We start from the raw sequence: 24,906 nt of genomic DNA, 5'->3' as shown, positions 1-24,906 counted from the left end.
ATCCCTCTGTGAAGCACTCTGAATTACCTTGTGCCTGAATATGCTATTCAAATAAATTTGACTCGACTGTGACACGCTGTCTTTCATAAATTCATGACCACACAGTAGATGATGTTTGCATGCATGTGTGTGATATTTGAGCTTAAAATCAAATATCAGCATCTCTGATTCACTGCTTATCTCATCAACAAATCACACTCTTGCCTCGCCTGGAGTAAAACACCATATTACTCTGATGTAAATCAGCTGCAGTGGGCGTGATGCATGGAACGGGATCTCTTTAGGAAACTTCCAGGCAATACAAGCTGCCACCACTCATGATGATCTACTCTGCAACAACAAGCACATTCTGGTTTATGAATGGCCTGTGAGACGAGCCATTACAGTGGGCTGCAGTGAAAAAGGCCGTGGGCTCTTTATAGTGAGTAATGTGTGAGTGAGTGGGGTTAGTGTGTGCATGTGCATATAAGCTGCTGTTTTGGTTTTTTTTTTCTCCCACGGTGAGGTGGAAATATGACGGCATATTACAAAATAAATAAGAAATCCATACACATGATCTCAAATACATACCTGCAGCGAGAACCTCGGGGGGGAAATGTCTGAAATGTGAGCGAAGAGCCACACGTGGGTGAGAGGGGATGATGGTACTATAGCTGCTGATGGGATGTCAAGATGAGAGGCTGATGCTGCAGATCAGCATGTGATTATTTCAGGGGCTTCAACTGATACTTCCTCAGAGGCTTTAATGAGTGTTTTTGAGCATAAGTCTGTGCATATGTAATAGGAAGAGTTTACAGTGTGTGTGTATGTGGACAAATATGACAGAAAGAGAAAAGAGGAAATCTAAGGTTAACAGACACTCTCAGTTTAACCAGAAATCCAGTCCTTCCACTGCAGTACCTCATCATAAAAGACTGACTTGATACCAAAATGTAAAATTTTAATGTATCTGATGTTCAGTTGAATTTTTTCTGGATATAAAATATAATCTTTGTACTCCACCATCGCCTGAAATAAGTCAAATTTAGGCATATAATAACCCTAAATATTGCAAAAGGTCAGTGAGAACCTGCATACCTGCTCAAAGGATAAACAATTTCTTCCATACCACACAAATTTGCACAATATCACATAAATTGAACAACAAACAACAGCATACACATTTAGTCTCTGCATTTAACCCATCACGCATGCAGCACACACACAGCACAACATGCGGCGCAGGGGGCAGCTAGACAATGGCCGGGGAAGAAAACGCCCGGGGTCTGGAATTGAGTCTCTGGATCCATGTGGATCTCTCTGTCTGGATGATTTAGCTCCAAATCACAACAACAGTCGTCTCAATTTGGGGTGAAGGGAGGGAGACAGGACAGAAGACACACATGGAAGAGAGCCAGAGATTAATAATAACTAATGATTAAATGCAGAGTGGTGTGTAAAATGCAGAGTGAAAAGAGGTAAGTGAAGAAGAAACACTCAGTGCATCATGGGAAGCCCCAGCAGCCTAGGCCTATTGCAGCATAACTAAGTGAGGATTCAGAGTCACCGGATCCAGCCCTAACTATTAATTGTATCAAAAAGCAAAGTTTTTTAATAAATCCAGAGTTGTAGGCAATGAGAATATAACACTAATAACAAGATAATCAACCTCTGTGGGAGAAGAGTTTAGGTGGCTGCTCTGCACTGTGTTGTCACATGGCACCAAAGAAGATACTGGTGGAGGAATTATATCCTTAAACTTAGTTACAGCACTTTCAGAAAGATATCTACTGTAATGACATTTATTCCCCATCACTGTGTAATCCATTATTGTAAATTTAAAAGTTATTAAGAAATGAACAGACAGGAGGGGGCTTTCAGGGAATACTGTTAAGTCTTCGGTTTCTATGCCATAGAACAAGATCCAGAGTATGATTAAAGTGGTGGGTGGGCTCATTTACATTTTGAGAGAAGCCAATTGAATCTAATAATGGATTAAATGCAGTGTTGAGGCTGTCATTCTCAGCATCTACATGGATGTTAAAATCACCCACTATAATTATTTTATCTGAACTGAGCACTAAATCAGATAAAAAGTCTGAGAAATCAGACAGAAACTCTGAGTAAGGACCAGGTGGACGATAGATAATAACAAATAAAACAGGTTTTTGAGTTTCCCAATTAGGATGGACAAGACTAAGAGTCAGGCTTTCAAAAGAATTAAATCTCTGTCTGGGTCTTTGATTAAGACCCCCACCACCACCACTGGGCAAATTAGACCCTGGGCCTCAGAAGTGTTTTTCCACATTCTGTACTCCAATTTTGATTTAGTCTTAAGACAATATCCTCAGTGCTACTTAACACAGAAATGCGGGACTTTCCTCTTAGGTTTATTTTGTAGCAGCAATATTTTTATTTACTTCAACTTTATTCATAAGAAACACTGGACAGGTCTCAGTATTAAAATAGCTGTGACCGTTGGGTACTGTTGTGCAGTAGCTGATCACAGAAACAAATCACAAAAGCTTCACTGCTGCATTTGAATTTATCTTCTAATTGCTGGGAATGGATGTTTTAGGAAAACTGAAAAGGGTGCTGCCTCCCGGCCTTGTTGCTCATTTGTCCCAGAGAACAATTCATGGAGATTTCAGGATTACCTGAAAATGTAACATTTATTTTCTCCTGATTTTATCACAACAACAAACAAAGTCTGAAACCACCCAGTAAAAAGAATTCATACTACATACACTGCATGCTATTAACTTTTGTCTAGTCTCTCCTGTAGTTTGTATCTTTTTCCAGTTTCTCTTTATGCTGCTCTTTTCTGTCTTCTCTTGCCACTCACCCCCCAACCAGTTATGGCAGATGGCTGCGCCTTCCTGAGCCTGGTTCTGTTGGTGATCTTTTACTGTTAAAACTGAGGAAGCAGCAAAGTTTTTGCTCCCCAGTGTTGCCAAATTGTGGTCACCTATTTACTGGGTATCTCTCTCTAATATTGTAGGGCCTTTACCTTAAAATAGAAAGTGCCTTGAGATGACCCGTTGTGAACTGGCGCTACATAAAATTAATTAAATGGGTCGTACGATGCAAACGCAAACTCAGAAACGCTTCTGGCAGACATCTGATGAGGAGGAATCAGTTTGTCTGGCATGGCTAGGACTGTATAAATTTTCAAATTAGCATTCAATTTGTTAAACAGAACAACACTGAAATGCAGAAGAAAAGGGGAAAAGATTCTCACAGGCAACTAAATGCCTCAGCATGCTGCATCAACAGAAACTACACCTGCTAAGAGCCCCTAGCGACTTCAGAGTTCATTATGCACCATAGCACCAAATTACTTTTCAATCAGTTTATTTATAGAGCACAGTTCATAGAGTGGAAGTTAACAAAGTTAACAAAAATCCAAGAATTAAAAGTTAATTAAAAAATTTTAACAAGCTAAAAAAGCCTATTAGTCCAAAAGCACTAATAAAGCGAATTACAGGGCCGGCGCCTTTGTTAAAAGCTAAATTAAAAAGCAAAGGTTTTATGACTTAAAAATCTGGTTAAATTAGCCAAAGTTATATAAAGGTAGAAAAACAATAAATGTCTCAGCTTTGAGAAATATGTGTAGTAATAAATCTTCAGGAAAGGGTGGGTTCAGTGGTGGCCCAGCTGCTCATTATTGCCCCAACACTCCCTGGAAGGTTAATCCAGCCATGGGGACATTGTGCTCTGAACCAAAGTACTGAACACTTGAACTTGAACAGCTGGACTGTCATTTAATTCCTCAACAGTCGGTTAATTTAGCATTCTGATCACGGACACAGCAGACCTCTGGTGAACACACCCTTCAATAGTTTAACACAGTAGTTCAATGTTACACAACAAAGTGAAGGTGGGAATCTCAATAATGTCTAAAACCTTCAAGTTAGCGGGAAAGGCTTCTGAGAGAATTAATCCCGCTCCTGACGAAGCCGAGCATTGCTGCTGACTGAAGCACCTTTCAAGTGGGAGCGCAGCGGCCTGCCGCCAGCAACGATGGAGCTACTAAGCAGGGGTGGACTTCACGTAACAGCCACTCAATGAAAACAAAAGCCCCGGCCCTGTCAGCTGAGCAGGAAAATCTAATAACTGCTGTTCACAGTACCTCCTCCACCTCGTCCAAGGCTGATACGTCCTTATTACAATAGATCGTCCTTGATTGATTTGTCTTTAGAAGTCTCAGGTTCAAAAAAAAAAAAAAAAAAGGCCCCATTGATTTTCTGGTTTACAGGGAGGGCATGTGAGAAGTTTGAGCCCACGGTGAAGACACCTGCTTGGGATAAGAACACACAGGCGCACATGTGTGAGGGTGTGTGGGTGTGTGGGTGGCTGTGTTGGCGCCAAGGCTTCTATTGGATATAAACAAGGCAATTTGTCTGATACTGCAGCAGAGCACTTGTCGCTATAAGTCAAGTGCCAGGCGGTGTCAGCCCCACCACCTATCAATCACTCACGTCAGGTTGCCACAACAGAGCAGAAGGCTGCAGATAAAGGTGGAGATACGGAGCGAGGCCAAAGAGACACTGTTTTTCTATTTGTGAGTGAATGAATACAAAACAGAAAAAGCACAGATAGTGTTGTTTTTTGGGGGTTTTTTTGGGATTCACCTTTTCAGAAAGCAAAAAAAAAAAGGTGTCAGATACACTCTGGACATTCATCTTTTACATTTTCATGTTGTGCCGAATCAATTAAAGCCTCTCATCATCAGCATCTAACACGGCATTGAACATAGCAGTGGTACGTCTGCAGGAAAAGCAGAATAATTTACTGCACAATATGAGCCAAGCAGTTAATCATGACTAGATTGTTCAGGCTAAAGTCACAGTGCTTTATCACTCTGGCTCATATATCTTTTGGAACTAAAATATTTTACAGAGCTTGACACAAAGTTTAAACAAAGTTTACTCCAATGATTTAGTAGTATTTGTACTTGACTTTTCCCAGATAACTTACAAAAACCCTTTGGATTATTAATTTCTCATAAAGCAACCCAATGAAGTTAGAAATACTCAGGCAGCTTCCACCTCAAGAAACATCAGTCATCTTCAGTATGAACTATGGAGGATGCAGGTAAACCGAGCTTCCTGATTGTGATTTACTGTACAGTAACAGCAACAAATCAGTCCAAACATCCCTAAATTCCTGCCAAACCAAAAGTAAAATGATAAATTTGGCTAAAAAAAACTCCAAGGTCATATTTTTGTGCACCTCTGAGCTACTTTCAGTGCGTGGTCTCTCTTTAGATTTTTCTGGATGTCCTGACCGCATGAGCAGCTGCGATTTGACCGCAGATCTCAAACTTATTCATAGAACAAAGAATTTCTGAATGAAACCGAACTGACTTAAATTTGAAAGATCATCACTGATGATGAGAGCTGCGTCCTCTGCAGTGTCCAAGCCCAAAGACAGCGCATCAAATCAGGAATAGAACGGGGATGCTTGTTTCCTTCTTGTCTTCATCCTCCAGGGTGAGACTGTCAGCACTCTCCTCTGCTGTAGCATCCTCACACATCTGTGAGGTGCATTTCTTTAATGGGAGATAAATTTAAATCAGGTATGGTTTTAACATGAAACGATGTAACAAATATCCCACAATTAATGGGACATTTATATATTTATACATTTACTAAAAAGTTGTAGTTATTCATCCAATAAAACTGCACAAGTTTAACAAATATTACCTCAGCAGTCGTCTATGAGTCTTATTCCCGAATTCCTAGTTAAAGGAATTTCATTGGATTATTGCACAGGCATGCTAAACAACAAAAAAAATCTCTCTGGGTTTCAGCAAGAAGCCTAAATTGTTCTTAATTTCTGACTCTAGGAGTGACGTGCACCCCCCCACCCCCAGACCCCCCATTTTACTTGGGAACAGACAAACAGGATCTTTCCACCCAGTGATTTGTTGGAGCGGTTCATCAGTGCATAAACCTCAATATCAGGCACGACTCCATCTCACTGACATTATTCACCAGCAGAAAAGGTCAAAGCATGATGGCAGCAGAGAGCAATTGATTAACTTGTCTATGAGTCTTTCCACATCTTTGAGTCACCTGAAGACCTTTCCCCTGCTGAACCTGTATCATGTGAGCAGACCGGCGTGCTGCGTGGACCTACGGTGTGACTCGACCCCTCCGACACGACTGCCTGAGTGAATATTTTTTGCAGCCACATGGCTGCTGGAAATGATGGCAGTGTTAGGATGGGGAACCAGGCAGCACATATTTTGTCTTACAGAGACACAGTCTTTAATCCCCCCGTGCTGCAGTATGACACCTCAACTTTAATGAAATCCTCCTGCAGCAGAAACATCGTCTCATGTGGAGACAGTAAAGCTATTAAAATTATAATGTGTTTATTGCAAAACATTGTTTTATCTTTAATTTACTTAAAACTAGACTAATCTCTTAAAACACACTCTGAAAAGTTTGTGTTCAAGCTGAAACTTAAGTTTCTTTTTTATTAATAAACCCTGTTTCTCTTTCAAGATGAGAAAACACTCGAGTTCTGGAACTTTTTCATCTTTATTAGATTATGCTGATCAGCTCCTTATGAATGCACCCAACCACCACCTAAAGAGGTCAGATACCCTCTACTATTCTGCTTTATTTATTTTATTTTAATATTTGCATATTTGTTACTGGCTGCAGAGCTCGCACATCACTGTTGTCTATGTGCTGCTGTTCAGTGGCAGTCTCTGCTCACTTATCTGTGTACACACACATGTGCAAAAGGCAAAGTGAGTTTGGTCTTCACTCTAACAATGTTTGACACACATTTGTCCACAGAGACAGAACAGAATTAGGAAAAAAGAAAGACTTAAATATGACACCACTTTTCCTGGAAAAACCTAAATAAAGATGTGAAATTATCAGAACTTGATTTTAAAGGACTGAAGAAAAAGTTATTTTGGTCAGTGTGATGTTCTTTAACTTGCTCTCTTTTTTCATGTTACTGCATATGATCAGTCAGAGTTTAGACTCAAAAGCAGGAAGCAGAGGTCTAAAATGTGAAAACAGAGATCAGAGAAACACAGGGGACTGTAGGGGGGGAAGAAAACAACAAAAAACACACTTGACTGCACACAAAGAAAATCCACAGGACGTTACACCAACTCCTTAATAAAGGACAAAGGAGGACAGGACTATACACGTACCCTGGTGTGATTGGGGATTAGACACAGCTGTGGACACAGGTGAGGACAAGGAGAAAGCAAAACCCAAAGCAGCACACAACAGGAAACTAGTGTCAAAGTAATCCAGGAAATGAACAATAACCATACTGAAACAAGGAAGATTAATATTAATTCATAGGGGAAGCACATTACAAAGATGTAGACAAAACATAGGAGAAGGAAATAAAACTGACACATGACTTAAATGACTTAAAGACGTGAAGACTGACACTTTAAAAGACTTCCGAGTAGGGAAAAAAGGGAACTAAGGCATGAACATAGAAATGAGACAGAGGGAGGAGGAAACAGTGAGGGAACTAAAACCACAAGAAATAAACTTAGAGAAGGAACCGAAGCTGAATAAAGAACAAGAACTGAAAACAAACACAAGAACAGTAAAAAGAATTAACAGACATGGAAAACTCCATAAAACTAAGATGAAACTAAAGCTCAAACAATCCAGGACTCAGTACGAAAATCCAAACGTCAAGGACAAGGTTATGTTAGAATAAAGAGTTTCATATGTGAAAAATAACGCCCAAAGCAAGTTTAATCACCCCCCCCCCCAAACTACCCATTTGTTCTGCCCCTCTGTCGCCCCATCTCTGATTCCTGGGGTTCAGCGATTGCTCTTGTTATCACTGAGGAGCATACAGGGGTTTTGTGTCAGTGTGTTTGACGATGAGACGGCTGTGGTGAAAAATGAGGTGGGTGGTGGCAATTTATCAACACTTGAGCGGCGCATGGTGACATCCTGGCAGAGGGAGGCAAGGCGGCACAAAATGCGATGCTGAGGCTTTTACTGTGTGAGGCCATGGTGGAATTAATGCGGTTTCTCCTCCAATGCATCACACGGACAGGAGGGAGGATAAATAAAAAGAGGAAGAAAGAGAGGGGAGGGTCGCTCCTCTATCTGCAGAATAGCATCGGCTTTTCTCCTTTAGAAACTCCCCCGACATCTTTCTCTTCTCCCCTCCTCCTCTTCCTCTTCTTATCCCTGGGAGTCGGTCTTTAAGTGCAGCGTGTACGTTTTACTTTCCCTTTTCTTCTGTTTTCTATGCAATTTGTATCTCTGCTGGCGTGGAAACTGATGACAGAACGCTGATAGAAAAGGGGAACATACAAGGAGAGAAACTCTGTTACAGTCCAATGATGCCAATTCTTCCTCTCACCTCCTCCCACCTTTTAACTTTCAAATCATCTCGTGATTTATCTTCTTCCTCATCATCTCTGCTCCCAACCTCCTAAATCGGATCACGCAAACCCCCAGCCATCCTTACACTTCCCGACCCTTTCGCAATTTGTCTTCTTGCTTATCACCCTCTCGATGCATAAACACAGAAATACACACTGATACACACACACACACACACACACACACACACACACACGGCTGTAAACATTAGCAGTATTCACTGTTACTGTACTATGTCAGCCTGAGGCTTGCTGTGCAACTCTCTCCTGCATCCCTCTGTGGGAGGGATGCAGGAAGGGAAAGATGCAGCAACTCAGAGTCAAGTAATAACAAGCAGAGAAAAAAAAATAAAGAAAACATGGATCCCAAAGAAATCCAGAGAGCCGTGTTATTAAAACAAATCTTGGCTGAAGGTTGCCCTTCACTAGTTCAAAATTACTAATGACTCCATCTGCTAATATCTCAACACAGAATAGAATGTGCCAGTGATTACATCTGACTGCCAGATAAAGGAGGAGTCACAGAACAGATTAGACGGAGCTAAATATATACAAAGCACAAATAAATTTTGATGAAGCTGAGCCAGCGAAACTTGAATAAGTGAGTGGAGACTGTGAAATGAGGCCTAATAAGAAGAGGAAATAGGAGGAGGATGGCGGGAGGTCCTGGGGGGATCCTAAAACAGACAAAAATGGCTTCATCATAACTCCAGCTTCAATTTCAACATTAAATTCAGCAGGGAGCGTTTTATGTTTTATGTTGCGCGCACACACAGAAAACAGAGACAATGAAAAAGTGCAAAATACGAATGGTAAAAGAAACAAAGAGCAATAATGCAGTGACATTACAACAGATCCAGCAGCTGAGATGAAGCCCGTTTGGAGTCGGGGATGTTAGAAATAAAGAGAGATCGTAAATACAAGCTGGGCTGTCTGAATGCAGTTCATTGGACACTTAAAAACAGGGATTCCATAGATTTGATTCTGAAAACATACCAAAAATATGACACTACTGATGGCCACATGTAAGGATTATGAACACCTACAAAACAAGCTTCAACCACAGACTGCACTCTTTAAAATACAGTTTTAAGGCGGTATTAATGCTGCCGGGGCCAGAATCACACAAACGAGGCTGTAACCCAACCTCACTGTGGCTTTAACAGAGGACTCTGGTTTTTGACAACTTAGGTTGTTATTTGTGTCTGTTATGTACCCATCAAAGTAACACATCTGAGAGAGCATCAAGAACAAAGCAATGAAATCTCACACAACAGAAGTGGTCAGACAATCAGACTGGTTCTTAAAAAGCCAACTGCTCAGCTAGACGTTCCATATCACTTCATTTGGAGGTAAAAATGTGCACAGCTGAAACGCCAATAAATGTTATTGCACAGGAAAACTGAGTGTCTATGTCTCCATTTACTTTTCCTAGTATGCACATTTAGCCTTCTGGTTTGTCGGCTCGTGTTTTTGGAGTGTTGATGCCGCCTTCCCACATCTCAGTTGATAACTCGTTGTGCAAAACATCGTTATTGTAGGAGTGATGAGCAAACCTTCCAAAATGATACTTCAACTCTCCAAACAACTAAGAGGTGATTTACCTCTTAGTTGTAGCTCACAAAACACTAACAATCATGTCCGACCTTACTCCTTTATATTAACCTAAATGTCGATGTGTTTGTATGTGAGACAAAGAGTGAGAATGAAGAACAGATGGACGCCAAGAGGAAAAAATATCATTACAGCTTTGTGCCCCTTATTCACCTGAACATGTTTTATTTAGTGTCCCTCAGAAGCAGAGCTGGCGTAAGAAGTGTTTGCTTCACAGTCTGGGTCAGTCTGGGCTGAGCGCCTGACACACACAGCCGGAGGCTACAGTCCTGCAGGACACACTGAGCTGCACCCTCTACACACAGTGATGAAGCAAACTTCGGGATACTGAGTCGACCCAAAATACAACGATGATGCTCAATCGAAGCTTAAAGAAAGTCTTTTTTTGGAATGAAATAATCTCTCCATCATGAATTAAATGTTTCATAAGTCATAAAACGCCTGGTTGATTCAACAGACTCAAGGTTTTTGATGGTACAGAATTACTCAGGAGGAAAACTGCTACAGTAACACAATTGCAGATAACAGATCAAACCAAACGCTGAATCAAACATCTGTAAACACAAACAAAGCCTTCATGTAGTTTAAATTAACCCCTTTAAACTATGTTATGGTACAATTTGGAGTTTATGTACTCATATTGAGTTATTGGTCCACATATTGAGCAGTTTAGGTGTGCATACTTTTTTCATTTAATAATTTGTATAATTTTTACAGAGCACGTCTGTAATGGCAAAGACCCCCGAGGCTGTTAACCCATAATTATTAAAGTTCAGGTTTGATGTTAATATGTTAGTAAAATGGATATATGGTTAAATCACTGTCTCTTAATTCATAATGTTGCAGAAACAGATCAGAGGGTTCAACTACCCCATGGTGCACAGAGAAGATGATGAGATCTGAAGCAGTTAAAGCTCCAGGAACACTTACAGGGCAGGGAAAGAGTAGAAATCATGCAGAAGAACCAAAAGAACTTAATACATGATAGAAATATTGTGTACAGGTCTTCTTAGCTTTCTAGAAAAAGCACCTGGGAAATGTTTGGAGTTTATTTACGATAAAGAAAAATTAGTACTGTTTTAATTTGGTACAGTATTAAGTTCATGTGACTTGTCACGTTCAAAATGAACTAATTTCTGCAAACATATTTGTGTGAAGGAGCTAAAAGAAGCGTGACGCAGCCTGGGCACAAACACACATCTTCACTCATGGCAGCCATGTTAATCAGTCCAAAGTGAGCTCAGACTGAGTGATTGTGTTTAAAAAATGTCAGGCTGACAGCTGCTGATGGACGGTGCTACCTGTGTTTCTGAGACGGGAGAATAGAAACACCAACTGCCTCTGCAGCTCTGTCCTCCAGTTAATACTCATGCTGAAGAGTACTTCCAGCAACAAGCTGCGTCCTTGTACCGCTATAACTTTTTAATGAGCGCGCCCGCTCCCAGCAGAGCTCGTCGGCCCAACCTCGGGCCCGACTAGTTCTACAACATTTTCCTTGACATTTGAGAAATGTTTTTGTAAAGGGCAGTAAAATTTGTATAACAGCAGGATGTAGATTGAACTGATCTCAATAACCCAAACTGAATAACTTCCAGATGGCTTATTGAAAGTTTGTGACAATGGTACAACAGTGCTATTAAAACAATAGAACCTGGACATAGAGTAACTCATGCATAATAGCACTCAAATTTGTATTAAAATAACAGCAATTAAAACAGGACCTATTGTGCTGATTTCTATCTACATATTTGCATATGTAGTTGGAAATATTTAGTCTTTAACTTTGGAGTAACTTTGTATAATCAGAGATCAAAATATCAAAATCTTCTTCTTTTGGCTGCTCACTTTGGATATGTTTCAACCATCTCACCCAATCCCAGCATCCTCCTCTGTCACACCAACCTGCTGCATGTACGTCCTCCTTCACTGCATCCATGAACCTGCTCTGAGATTTTCCTCTTTTCCTCCTGCCTGGCAGCTTCATATTCAACATCCTCTGTCCAGTATATCCAATATCCCTCCTCTGCATGTCCAAACCATCTCAACCTTGCCTCTCCAGCTTTGTCTCCAAACTGCTCAATCCTGTCCATCCCGGTCACGGCCAATGAAAATCTCTGCACGTTCAGCTCGGCCTCATGTCATGTGAGGTGGTTATTTTAACACAAACCAGCCCACCGCCCTGATGCACATTGCACCAAGAAGAAATATCAAAACCATAATAAATCTAAATCCCTGTGAATGCCGTCACTTTCTGCATTATTATGGTAAGAACTAATTTAGGTTTTTAGTAGATGTCTCTATGGCATCAACTTGAACACCCTAGAGTTATCACATTCACAAGATTTTCATAAAACTTGACCTCTGACCTTGTCCTTAAGGTCAACCATACCTTAAGGTCAAGGTCACCGAGATTCAAATATGTCTGAGATTTTTAGATAATGCAAAAACAAAACAAAGTGCTGCATAAAACCCCACTGTAAATATAATAGCTAGTGTTATGATGACTGTCATTTACTTGTGTTTAGATGCAGTGATCACAGAACTGAGTAAAACTGCAGAAGGACAAACTGAAGGAAAGACTGAAGCAAACCGTCACACAGGTGAGGACAGCCAGCATTTCTGTGTATCACACCAACTACTGATAAGCTTTTATCGTCCTGCCTCGACTCCTTTCCTTTTCAGTCTTACGTAGCCATTGATTTTTCCCCCACACTCCTGCTCTGCCTCTCTCCCTCTGCAGCTCCTGTTGTTTCCCTGCTCTGCTGGATCTCCTCATCTCCTCTCCTGCTACTCCATCTTTCATGTCTCTCTCCTCTTTCTGGCAGAAACAGAAACTATTGCTCTCCCTCTCGCACTCAGGGACACAGTCTTGACAAGGGCTGATATTTTAAATCAGATAGACTAGCACTGCCAGAGTAATATGTGTCCAAAATGTGTCAGAAACGAGGGACCTCTTTTAAATTATGTTGTACAAGAACAGTAATTATGGAGCATTTGGCACACAAACAAACTTGGTTCAACATAAATTCCCAAGTGAGAGATCATGGATCTGATAACTACTCCATCTATTTCACATTCCTAAAAGTCTAACGCTCTAAACACACTTGGGGGTCATGCAATAATAATAATAATAATAATAATAATAATAATAATAAAATATATACTACATATAATGATAAACAACAATATTTTAGGCTTATGTCTTGTTCACATTAAATCTAACCAACCACAAATAGAAAGAGAAAATCCAAATCACATCGATCCAGGCAAGACCCCCCCACCCCACCCCACTCCCCCCGGCTTAAATCAGCTTTCTTCCAATTGGCTGCCCCTAACAAACAGCAGCACAGAACTGTGGAGATCCCGGAGTAAAAAAAAATGTCAGAAACTGAGCACTGAGATCCGTCTGATGCTCAGAAAGTAAGGAAAACATAACAGATTCACTTGAGGTGCCTAAATAACATTCAAAATTAGTAATTTCAACAAAAATATTCCGCAAGCATACAAATTATAGTCCTGCTATTCTTTAAATGGAGGGATTACCTGCCTAAAGCGTGTACTTCGGCAGCTCAAACCGCTAAGGTACAGTGCATCTGACCGAACGTGCCCGCAGTGAGAGGGTAAAGCTGGGTTAAGGCCTGGAGGAACTTGCTGCGGCCCTGCCTGCTCAGCACAAAGCCTCTCTCACTGTCTCAGTCTCTTTGTAGAGAGGGTGATCAAAGTATGGAGCGCGCTCAGAGGATTCACAAAGTCAGGGAGCTTCTGAGCGGATGAACATGGACATCCCATTATGTTTCCAAGTAGGGTATCAAGGGACGTGAGAGTGCACACATCCTCGGGCGCGCGGGTCTGAGCTCACTCGAGCATCCGCACTTCAGACCTGAAGGTTTGGTTCTGTGCACTCTTAAAGATACTTGGGTTTGGTGGGTGAAAATGAAAGATGATCTGAGTGTGCTAACTGTCTGCAGCTTTGATCAGTAATGAGGAAGGTAGGGTAAGATTCGGCAATGCTGCCTGTTATTTCAGATGAGAATCAGAGGATCAAAGGTTTTTTCTCTCCTCAGCCTTCCCTCTCTCTAACTGCCTGTGTGTCTCTGCTTAACCTGAAGTGTCCTTGGTTCACCTCTGGCCTGTCCATACCCCCCCCTGAAAATGCAGAGAACCTGTCAAAGGCTCTTCAGCTCTTAAACTCTCTTCCTCTGCTGTGGCAGGATGGAGTTGTTTACTGTCATGGAAGACAAGCTGTAAGACTGCTGCTTCAGATTCTGCAGGTGACCTCTGACCTCACTGTTGACCGAGGATACGCCTAAAATATCTCCCTACAGACATCAGCATTTGTGCTATGCAGTCCATAAACGGAGCTGTTTCACAGCTTCTGTCGTGCTGCTCAGTGCTTGAGCTAATAAGCAGTAAAAAAAACTGACTTTGAGACAATTTCAGTTTTCTGAAGACAGCTCCATCTTCTGTTTACCTCTCTCTGTAATAAATTTGCTTAATTTAGGCAGCAAATTAGATGAGAATGATGAGGCTTTGTACCAACACTCTGGGCTTTACTTTTGGATTTGGGGAATTTCCTTTGAGTCACTGGCTTTAAAGCCTCTTTTTTTTTTAGGACTAAATTACTTCAGTGATGAAATCACTACACACAGTTTATTGGAGTGTGTATGTGTGAGTGTGTACACTGAAGTGTGAGACCCACACTTGTAAGATTTTGACACTTACCTCACTCTCTGAATCATGTATCTGCAGCTGGGAAGTGTATGCGAAGGTATTCTCTGGAGCGACAGTCGGCCTGAGGAGGAGGAGGAGGAGGAGGAGGAGAGGGAGGAGGGAGAAGATGAGGACGAAGTGAGAAAAAATGACAGAGATTCCACATTTAACACATTGTCCCAAATGTCCCAGCTGAGCTGCGATCTGAGGTGAGCAGGAACGCCCTTACACTCCGAAGACGTTCTTCGGAAGTTTGAAGTTAAAATTAAAAGCTTTGATGCCGACTTTGTACAAATCCTTTCTGTTTGCTCCCAAATCCGACAAACAAGCTAAACGACACAGGCAACTGTTTGCACACATTTCTCAGGCAGCATTTTCAAACATCATTAAATTTTAGAAATTTAGTTTTGGGTGATTTAAAATCTCAAACTTTTAAATTACAGCTCACACTGAACCAGCAGAAGAGACAATTTGGACTTTAAATCACAGGTTTTCTAACATATTTATGCAAATGAGGCATTATCTATGGTCTGAGATCACATTTCTCGAAGTTTCTCTTCTCGTGGTTCCTTGAGCTCCTCTCCTGTGGAATCAGCTCAGAGTTTGGTTTCAGGATGAAGACACCTTCTCTGCTTTGCTTGGTTAGGGCTGAATGAGCTGACTCTGAACCAGTTATGTTGCTATAGGCTCTGGCTGCTGAGCATCATGGGGGACTTCCTATGACGCTGAGCACTTCTCCGTCATTTCACTCTCTTCACCCTCAGGGTATTTATATGCCACTACTGCTTGTCTTTTACTTGTGTCTGCTCTCCTGCAGTTTCATCTACAGAACAGGGGTGGCACATACGGGAGCTGCCTCTCCCTGAGCCTGGGTCTGCCACAGCTTCCTCCTTTTCTTCACCAAGTGCTTGCTCATTTGGGATCATCAGATCATTGGGGTTTTCTCATGAGTTTTGAAATGAGTGCTCTGACTTAAACAAACAGTATGTTTTTAGATTTACAAATGAATCAATTAAATTAAATCTCTCACTGGAAGAACGTCACTATTACCTGTCACATCAGCTAAAACTAAAAGATAAATAAAAGATCTAATAAATAGGCTCAGTTTGATCGATTTTGGTTAATTTGTGTCTTCTTTCACATCAAACAGAAGCTACGTTCACCAGCGTTTGATCAGCGCTTTGATTCAGCGAAGCTGTTTCGCTTCATTACGCCATATTGACGTGAAATGCTTGCAAGAAGCTGGTGGAGTGTGGGTGTGCTGAGGGAGACGAGCACTTTTAAATCAATAAAAGTGAAGCTGTCGTGTGAGACAAACGAAATAAAAAAAAAACACAAAAATAAACACACTTTACAAAAAAGTAAGTCATTATGTTTCTCCCGGTGCAACATGCTTACCCTAAAGCCAGGGTTTTCCTAAGACTGGAAAACTAATAATTGAATCAGCTCTATCACCGTCTATTGAATATGTTTCATGCTGCCTGAGGCTGCACTCACAGGCATTTCAGGCTTCGACACACTCATCTAATCTTAACGGGGTGACGTCACACATTTCCAAACTGAACTGTGGGTCTGTTGCTTCCTGTGCCGAGGTGTTGAAAAAAGTTACATTTCTCAAGTGTCACTTTAGGAGCCCACAAAACAAATCTCAAAACAGGCCAGAGCGGCTGTCAGGTCATCAGATCATGTTATGAATATATCCAGAGAGAGCCGGGTGGTTGTGGGTTCAGAATGTGGTTAGCACTGCTGCCTCACAGTAAGAGTGCCCAGGGTTCAAAACCCAGGTAGGGGGTGTGGGGTTTGTATGCTCTTCCTGTGGCTGTGCGGGTTTGCTCTCGGGGCTCCAGTTTCTTCTGCTTGGTCCTCACCTGTGTCAGCTCAAGACACTCTCACAAAAGTCAAAAAAGTTTCATAAAGCTCAAATAAATAAATAAACAAGAGTGTTCCCAAGAACACATCTCACAGGCTTGTCAGAAAGTAACCCTAACTCCGGTTTAAGAGGAGGTAGGATTATGATTCTTGTGCTCTGCAGTTTTACTCTTCAATACGGATCTATGCTCCTGGTTTGAAGTCAGTATGTTGGACGGTCACTGAGAGGCTGAAAGCGTGACAGACAGACAGATGGATGAATACTGGAAAAGTGATCCTTAACTGTCTCCCTGCCTCTCAGCAGATGACACAAAAGAAAAAAAAAAACACACCCTGTCATATATGAACAGGCACCTAGCTTAGCTCATGTGAAACGCTAATAGAAGCTTTGTTAGCAGTATAAAAGATGGATGTAGCTTCCAGGTCTGAAAAGTGAAGCCAGCAGTGGGCGACTCCTCCGGCTGCAAAAAGACTTGTGGCTGCACAGAAGTCTAAGAGATAACAGCCCTCGGCTCCTTGGATCTGTGAGCTAACCTGAGCACTTCACGGGCTCCAACACGCAAGTCACACTGAACAGCACGTTAAGTAGTTTTGCTCTGTGTTGGACTGGGATGGAAATAAGATAGCTCGTAAAATTCTGGGTTACATCTTGTTGAATTTAGTTGTGTAAATTCTCACAATCCTCACAGCCTGCACACAAAGAAAGTCTACTGGACCTCATAACACAAATTATTGTGAGCAACCGATCTTACCCCCCCCCAAATCCCACTGTAACCCTTGACTGTATTCATTTTCCTCTTTAGGAGACAGAGACACCCGCTACAATGTAGGTAACAACAAATCGAGCTTTTTTTAAAAAAACAATCCTCTTTCTTTTTCTCTGCTCATGTTCTACATAACAGTGTTCAAGCTGAGTGCATTCCTTAGAATTATAATTTAGATTGTATGTAGAAGTTTGTATTCTCATGTAATAATATTGTTTTATTAATACATTAATATAGCACGAGGTTCAGTTAGCTTTTACATTTCAGAGCCTGTACTTTTTCACTTGTACTTGTGTTGTGATTGTGTGGTAAACTGTTTCTTTTAAATACACACGTACTATTTAATATTCAATAATTTAACACTTATTAGATTATGTTCAGATTGGAATATTTCTCAGTGTTTTCTTACTTTCAAAACACTGGAGTAGTTTGATTTTTTTTATTGTAAATCAGTCTCCAGGAGCATCCCTAACTTTCATATATCTTACGTGATTAGCAGCATTTCCTGCTCTGTGGAGGGTTATCACACTGTATCTATTTGATCATCAGAAAATGCTGAGAACCTGTTCAAAGCTGGTTTCCTCTGGCCACAGCTCTGCCAAGGTGAGAACACAGAGGGGAACAGATGTGCACCGTTGCTCTCTACAGGGGCTTTTGATACATTCAGGCCACACATACATAAGAACTCACACAAAAAGAGTAAAGGCTCGGGTCCACTCGCCCAGGGCAGGTCTTTATCCTCCAACTCCCCCAAAGGCCCTTAAGCCCTGCAGCTATGCCTGCACGCTCGACTCTGTCTTCCCTTGAAATCCATCCTTCCTTTACCAAATGATTTTTATAATTCTCCCTCTACCTGGGATTCACCTGCCATCACTTTCTTTTTTCAAGCCAAATCCTTTTTATCACTCTACTCAAACTTTTTCCTCCAAACCTCAACCTTTCTCCACCCGCTGCCTCTCGTATCCACCCCAGGGCTTCCTCTTATGTCTCTTTCCAACTCTCCTGCAGTTTTGTGTCTGTGACGGTCCGCAGTCCAGTGGCTGCAGCCCCAGAATGTCAGACAGCCATATATTAACATTTAGACAGCCTCGGGGCTGCGGTTTAAAACAGTCACATCCTCTCAGCACATTCAGAAAAGTTGCACAATCCAACTGGTACAGCTGGCACCGGTGGAGCTCCGCTGTCAATCTTCACGGATGTTATATCCAGTCAGTTGTTGGACGTGACTGTTTTACGGCTGCGTCAGCTTCTCTGTCTCTGAGTTTCTCCTCACAGGCATGCCTTTTTTCTCTTCCAATTCCACTAAAGACATTGTGCTGTGATGCTGTCATTTTCAAGTCAATGAGATGCTGCAGCTGCTCCACAGAGAATCTGGTTTTTAAAGCAGAACAAATGGGGAAATTCATGCTTGGACTGTGAAGTTATTTACATCAATTAAGCTGTCAGTTTGTGTTATTTGTTTTTTAAATTGAGCCTCATATATATAAGATCCCCACTTCAAAACAAGGAGGAGACACAAGCCTGGATGAATGGGAATATTGAATCAGGAAGGGCATCCGGTGTAAAATCTGTGACAAATTAAACATGTGCATCCATATGTCGTGGCAAGAGCTTGGGTAACAAAGGAGCATCCAAAGGTACCTTTTTATAATTTTTGGACGTTGCCATGTTGGGTTTTAGGAGCCAGAAGTGGCCATATTTAAGGGTGAAGTGCCTCTGCAACCAAGCTTGGTTAACAAGCTCCATCAATAAACTTTACAAGTGCAATGCAAAGACACACATATCTGCTAATTAGTTCTAAGTAACAGACCAATAAAATCCTAGAATTTCACTCTCCAAAACTGGAGCACATAAACTGCACGCCACCTTTGGAATACCACCAAACAAGTCATATTATTTGTTAGATTATTTGATTTAAAATGCTCCTAAAAGCACCGACAGCACAGACGGAGTCAAAAGGTCGAGCTTAGCAACTTGATTTAATGAAGGTGAAGCATCACAAACAGCGATCAGCTGAGGGAGCCTGGGCAGCACACCTGTCAATCAAAGCGGCTTCCCTGAAATGAGCTTTGATAAACGGCTCAGCATCAAACAGCAAAGACTAGTTAGTTTGTGAGGAAGCGAATACCTGGTGGGTGATTTCTTGGCTTGAGAGCTGCAGATTTTTCTGTGAAGTTCTTGGAAAATAAATCTAAGAGGAAGTAAATATTGGACTTAAATTCATCATGATAACTGGACTTCAAATGAATGCTAATGTTACTCCATGAACACAGCTTATTATGTGAGGTCTATGCTGTCTTTTCAGGATGAGCTGAAAAGAAAAATAGTTACTGAAGCTTTAGATGAATCACTTGATGACTCCTGATATCCACAGAATGCAGTGGAGCCCGGAGTGTTTTATGCACTCAATTATCTTAGCGTTGTCTACAAATTCAAAACTGGCCTTTAAATAATATATAAATGCTTTATTCAGCAGATTTTACACTTTGCTTAATGATAGATTCTTGATCTCAGTGGGACTAATGAAGACAAATAAAGATCACATTTATAAAACCAAAGTGTGGCTTGTAATGACTCCCAAATTTGTTCCAGAAACTGCCTAAAGTCAGCACATACAGGAAAACAAATAGAAGTAAAGGGAAACCCATGTGAGTAAAAACAGGTGCTGGAGGTTTCTGAGGCCCTGTTTGCACGAGAACAATCAGCTGGAAACGGTGCAGCTTTTACGCTTTAAAAACAGTCGTGCTGGTGTTTCTGCTAGGAAACAGAGGTTCACCTTTTTTACCTGAAAACGTTCTGGTGTAAACAGGGCCTGAGCAGTTTGCTTCTTTCCACACAAATGACTGAACACTCCAACTGTGTGTAACTTTCGAAGACAGAGAAAAGTGAGAACTATTATTATTCAGTGTTGGGACAGCAGGGCAGAGACGGGGCGGAGCACAGGGATGATGTGAAATCCCTGTAAGTACAATTCCTCTTGGTTAGCAAGTCTGAGAAGTCTCACAGAGTCTGGTTCTTTTCTGTCTGCATCGTTTGTGAGAATTGGTGCGCACAAGGTGTGTGTGTGTGTGTGTGTGTGTGTGTGTGTGTGTGTGTGTGTGTGTGTGTGTGTGTGTGTGTGTGTGTGTGTGTGTGCGCACGCGCATGTATGGGCTGCATTTGTGTTAATGTTGAGGTGACAACAACCAAAAATACATTCGCTCTGCAGGCCTGAATTATTCAGAGTGGAGACAGAGCAGCGGGTGGTGGAGGGGTGGAGGTAGATGGATGGATGAGAGACCGTGGCGGGAGAAGAAAAAAAAAAAAGCAGTAGAGTGAAGATGAACAAAGTCAAGGAGAGTAAGAAGGGAGGAAGTTGAAAAAGTGGGCACTCATCAAAAGAAAAAACTGCATATGCCATCCGGTCCGTACAGAGAAAAATATATTTTGTTACAGTCTGTGTGGGGGGTGGCGTGCTGAATAAATTCATGCATCTGCAGATTGAAGCTCTTAAAAAACAAAAAAATCAAGCTCTACATCTGTATGTCTCACAAACAAAAATTTTCTGCGCTTCAATAACTGCACACAAAACATGCATCAGCAAAATCTCTCAAGCACATATGCATACCTCCTCCTTCTCCTCCTTCATCTCTCTTATTCGATGCATGCAGGCTCCCCATTGCCAATCACTCACACTGAAATTCCTTCTATTTTTGCAATCTGGGAGCATCCCTGTCAAATATTTCTGTCTCCCTGCCCAACACAGGGGGGATAGATGGAAACCCAAAATGGAGACTGGAGCATGGAGTCACAAATATCGCCTCCTGGCATGGAAAACTAAACATCTTACATCCAAAGAGCAGTATGGGACTGGGAGGGAAGATGTATTTAGCGTGGCTGACTCTGCAGAAAGGCTGTTCAGATATAGTGTAAATATACTGTAAACAAACAAACAAAAAAAGTCCAGAAACACTCAAAAAAAAAAAACTCCCCCCACACACACACATAGACACACACACACACACACACACACACACACACACACACACACACACACACACGTAGGGTGGAAGGGCCACGCGCAGAGCCGCACGGCCGCTTGCCTCTCCTTTTTAATTGCACTATAGTCATTATAACACATACTGTACACACATACTACTCGATACACATAGGACCTTTGGGGCAGGCATGTTACCCAGGGGTTGATCCTCATTACTGTCTGTAGACATGGAGGGTTTTGGGGGGGGTAGTGTGGACGAGCACTGACGATCAGCAGTTGGTGCTTGTGGCACAACTGCCCCCTCAATTTTAACTGCACCTTATACACCTCATTCATTCACAAACATAAACACACTCACTTACAAGTTGGGCGGGGAGAGGGGGGGGGGGGGGGGCATCTCACACCCTGATTTCTTACACCTCGCCCGGGGTGGTTCCTTGGGGACCGGGCTGGCGGCGTCTTGGGGTCACTGTTGGCCCTGGGGTGGTTTCCACTCGCCCCATCTTCAGAGGGTGGGTAGCTATGAATGAATGTGTGTCTTTGTATTTGTCATAGTCTTCATGAGTATGGGTGGGTGAGTGGATGTATATGTATGGTGTATCTAAGTTTATATATGTATGAGTGAGTGTGTATGTGCATGTATATGTATTTGTGCATAAATGTGTACATGGGTGTGCTTGTGGGTGTGCGTGGGGTTGTATGTTTGGCTGGACCTGGGTCTGGGCCTGTGCCTTGCCTCCTGGCCGCTCCTTGCTGGTTGCCTCTTCCCCCCTGCCCCCCTGGGGTGTGGGTACCTCCAGGTTCCTGGGTGGGGCTGGATGTTCTGGCATGGGTGGTGACCTGCTCCCTTGAGGGCTGCGGCGCGGGGCTGCATTGGCCTCTTCGGCGTGGGGGGGGGCTCTGTGGGGGCTCGGGCGGTCCTCGGGTGCCGGGGCCCTGGGGCCCTGCTGCCGGCCTGTGTGAGGGGGCTGGCCGCTGGGGGGGGCTGGGTTCTCGTTGCCTCGGATTCTCTGGTGCCCTTGCTCCTTGACTTGGGGGGCTCCGTCCGAGGCCTCCCTCCCCCGTCTGCTGGGGTGGGTGTGCGGTTGTCTTTGGAATGAGTGGCCGCGGGTCTTTGTAGGTCTTGGTGGGCTGCTGGTGGCCTGGGCTTCCTGGGGCTCTCTTTGTCTGCCTCTAGCTTCTGATGGGCAGAGCTGCGGCGTTCTGCCCTCATTGGTAAGTACATTTCATGACACAAACACAAATACTCACGTAATCATAATACAAAAGGGTTGGTCTGTGTAATCAAGCAATTTTTGTTTTCCCCACACAATTTTTAATTTTGCAAGTATTGTCAGTATCTTTTATGTTTAACAAGTGACTAATTATTTGGTTTATTCATCCTATTTTTTTCTCTCTATTCTCTTCTTTCCCTTCTCTCTTACTCTCTCTCTTTCTCTCTCCCTTTTTCTTTTCTTCTTTTCTTTTTCCTAAGTCTGTCAGCTCTGGCAAAATTCATCACACAGTATGTTAAAAATAATTCAAATAAAATAAAGGGTCACACACTAACAAGAGAAGCCTATAGAGAACCTATAGAGCTCACCTTGAAATAGCAAATATGTTTGGCACAACAACGCTTTCAGGTCACAGTTCTGTTTGCAAGATCTGCCAGACATGACAGGCTTAAAAAAAAAAAAACTATGCAAACTTTATGATGACTTTTAGGAATGTTATATATATGAACTGATTTTTACAGAGGTGCACAGAGTCTCAGATGTCTACAGGTAACTTCTGCAGAAGGAGCAAAAGCACAATTAGCTACTTCTGCTCCGTAAAGCACCCAGAAAGGAGAGGTCTGGAAATAGGCTGTTAATGTACATCTCAGCAGAATCCTCAGAGTCCTACTACCAGTGGATAGCTTCCCATTAGTGTGCGGAGGAGGAGGTGCTGAATAGTAATGGACTCTAACCCCCCTAAGTAGGCATTTTTTAAAATTTCTACCTGAAAATCATCCCTCAAATCAGAAAGTTACAACTGCACAATCATACAGCCAAAATGAAAGATACTGGGCTGCATAACCTTGGACAATGGTGGCAGCCAACCCCATAGTGGGATTACAAGTGGTCCAGCAAATATCTAGGCAAAAATGTAAATTCAAGAAAACAACATACATCTTTAAGTCAGTGACCTGCTTTAAAAATCTGACTGCAACTCTACTCTAGATGCAACAGCAGCAGAGCACCACAATGCTTGATCAGTTTAAGTTGTGGTAGTGCAATGCAGCATCTTCCCTGAATATGTGACTGTGCAATCTTCCAAAACTGGACGCAGGTTTGTTTCTATCATGGATATGGACTGGTCCCAGTTCAGGGACCTCCAAGAGAGAAAAGCATTAACCTGAATTCATGACCAGTAGGTAGACTGTATATAAAAGATGCTTCTGGGTCTGATGAGTGAAACAAATACAAAGGTGCCTTAAACCTGCATTAGGGTTTGAGGCACTTGTGGACCAGCAGGTGGTGACTCGTCTGGCTTTAAAAAGAAGTCTGGTTGTATAGAAGTGTGTAGGAAAATGGCCTTATACCTTCAGTGAACACTTTCCTGATTAGTTTGTCAGTCTTAGTCACGAGTTCAAAGTCTTAATGAAAGCAACATGATGTTCACTTACAATTTAGGGGTCCCTTTAGAGTCAGAAACAAGGATAAGGTGAGGTTTGCTCATGGCTAATGGCTTGTGATTATTACATTTTCTAGTTGTAACACCAGTATTTTTACTATTATTGTTAGTAGTACTTATAGTTGTACCAAAATTGAAAAAAGAAGCTATCAGAGAGGCCAGTTACATCCAAGTGAAGCAGTCTGAAAAGAAACAAGTATGTTTGTCGAGGAGCATTAGCTTGAACACAATTAGGTTTCAGTTCCACTGCTGTCCATTAGAGCTTTTAACTGACTGCTGAATGAGAGGACGGAAAGAGGAGGAGATTGACTTGTTCTGTGTGTGTGTGTGTGTGTGTGTGTGTGTGTGTGTGTGTGTGTGTGTGTGTGTGTGTGTGTGTGTGTGTGTGTGTGTGTGTGTGTGTGTATGCGCATGTGGACTGAATGTGTATGAGCACATATGTTAAGTGTCTGTGTACATCTGAGCGAAGACGTCAGCAGAGTAAGCTTCTTACCAGAAGGATGATGCATTAGGAGAATGTCACTCTTGTGGCTGCATTTTTAATTAATGGATTTCCTGATAGAGTTTCTAATAATAATGCTGCTTGGTTTTAACTGGAAATAAAATGAAATACATTTTCTATTGAGTTTTGAGATAATAGTAAAGCTACTTATACTGGATGCAAATGCAGCTGCTGATTCCCACAGAAATGACCTTACAGTAATATCCTCTCTGGGGACCATACCTCAAATAAAAGTCAAAAGAACATATTAGCAGTGGCCAAATTTAAATAAAGTAAGTTTTTAGGTCTTCAATTAGCAGAGTCCCAGATCCTTATTAATTCACATGTTATTACATGGCATAATAATGCCAAATTACACATCTCTTTCCACAGAACTTACTAGAAAAAATATGGACCTGTCAAATTAGCATTACTGTAGAGCTGATAGCATGCAATATAA

General features: G+C 42.0%; 1 protein-coding gene across 1 annotated transcript in view; it reads right to left on the bottom strand.

The window, feature by feature from the left end:
* Positions 1-24,906, bottom strand: part of LOC115793785 (endonuclease V) — a 76,831-nt gene that overhangs the window by 21,778 nt on the left and 30,147 nt on the right. Inside the window, exon 8 of the mRNA XM_030748932.1 lies at positions 14,711-14,780. Within this exon, the coding sequence (XP_030604792.1) occupies positions 14,724-14,780 (57 nt within the window). The 3' untranslated portion in view covers positions 14,711-14,723. The remainder of the gene's footprint in view (positions 1-14,710; positions 14,781-24,906) is intronic.

This window comes from Archocentrus centrarchus, chromosome 1 (genome assembly GCF_007364275.1).
Source record: "Archocentrus centrarchus isolate MPI-CPG fArcCen1 chromosome 1, fArcCen1, whole genome shotgun sequence".
Taxonomy (NCBI): domain Eukaryota; kingdom Metazoa; phylum Chordata; class Actinopteri; order Cichliformes; family Cichlidae; genus Archocentrus; species Archocentrus centrarchus.
Note: the sequence above shows the minus strand (reverse complement) of the source record. Positions and strands in the feature narration are given on the sequence as shown.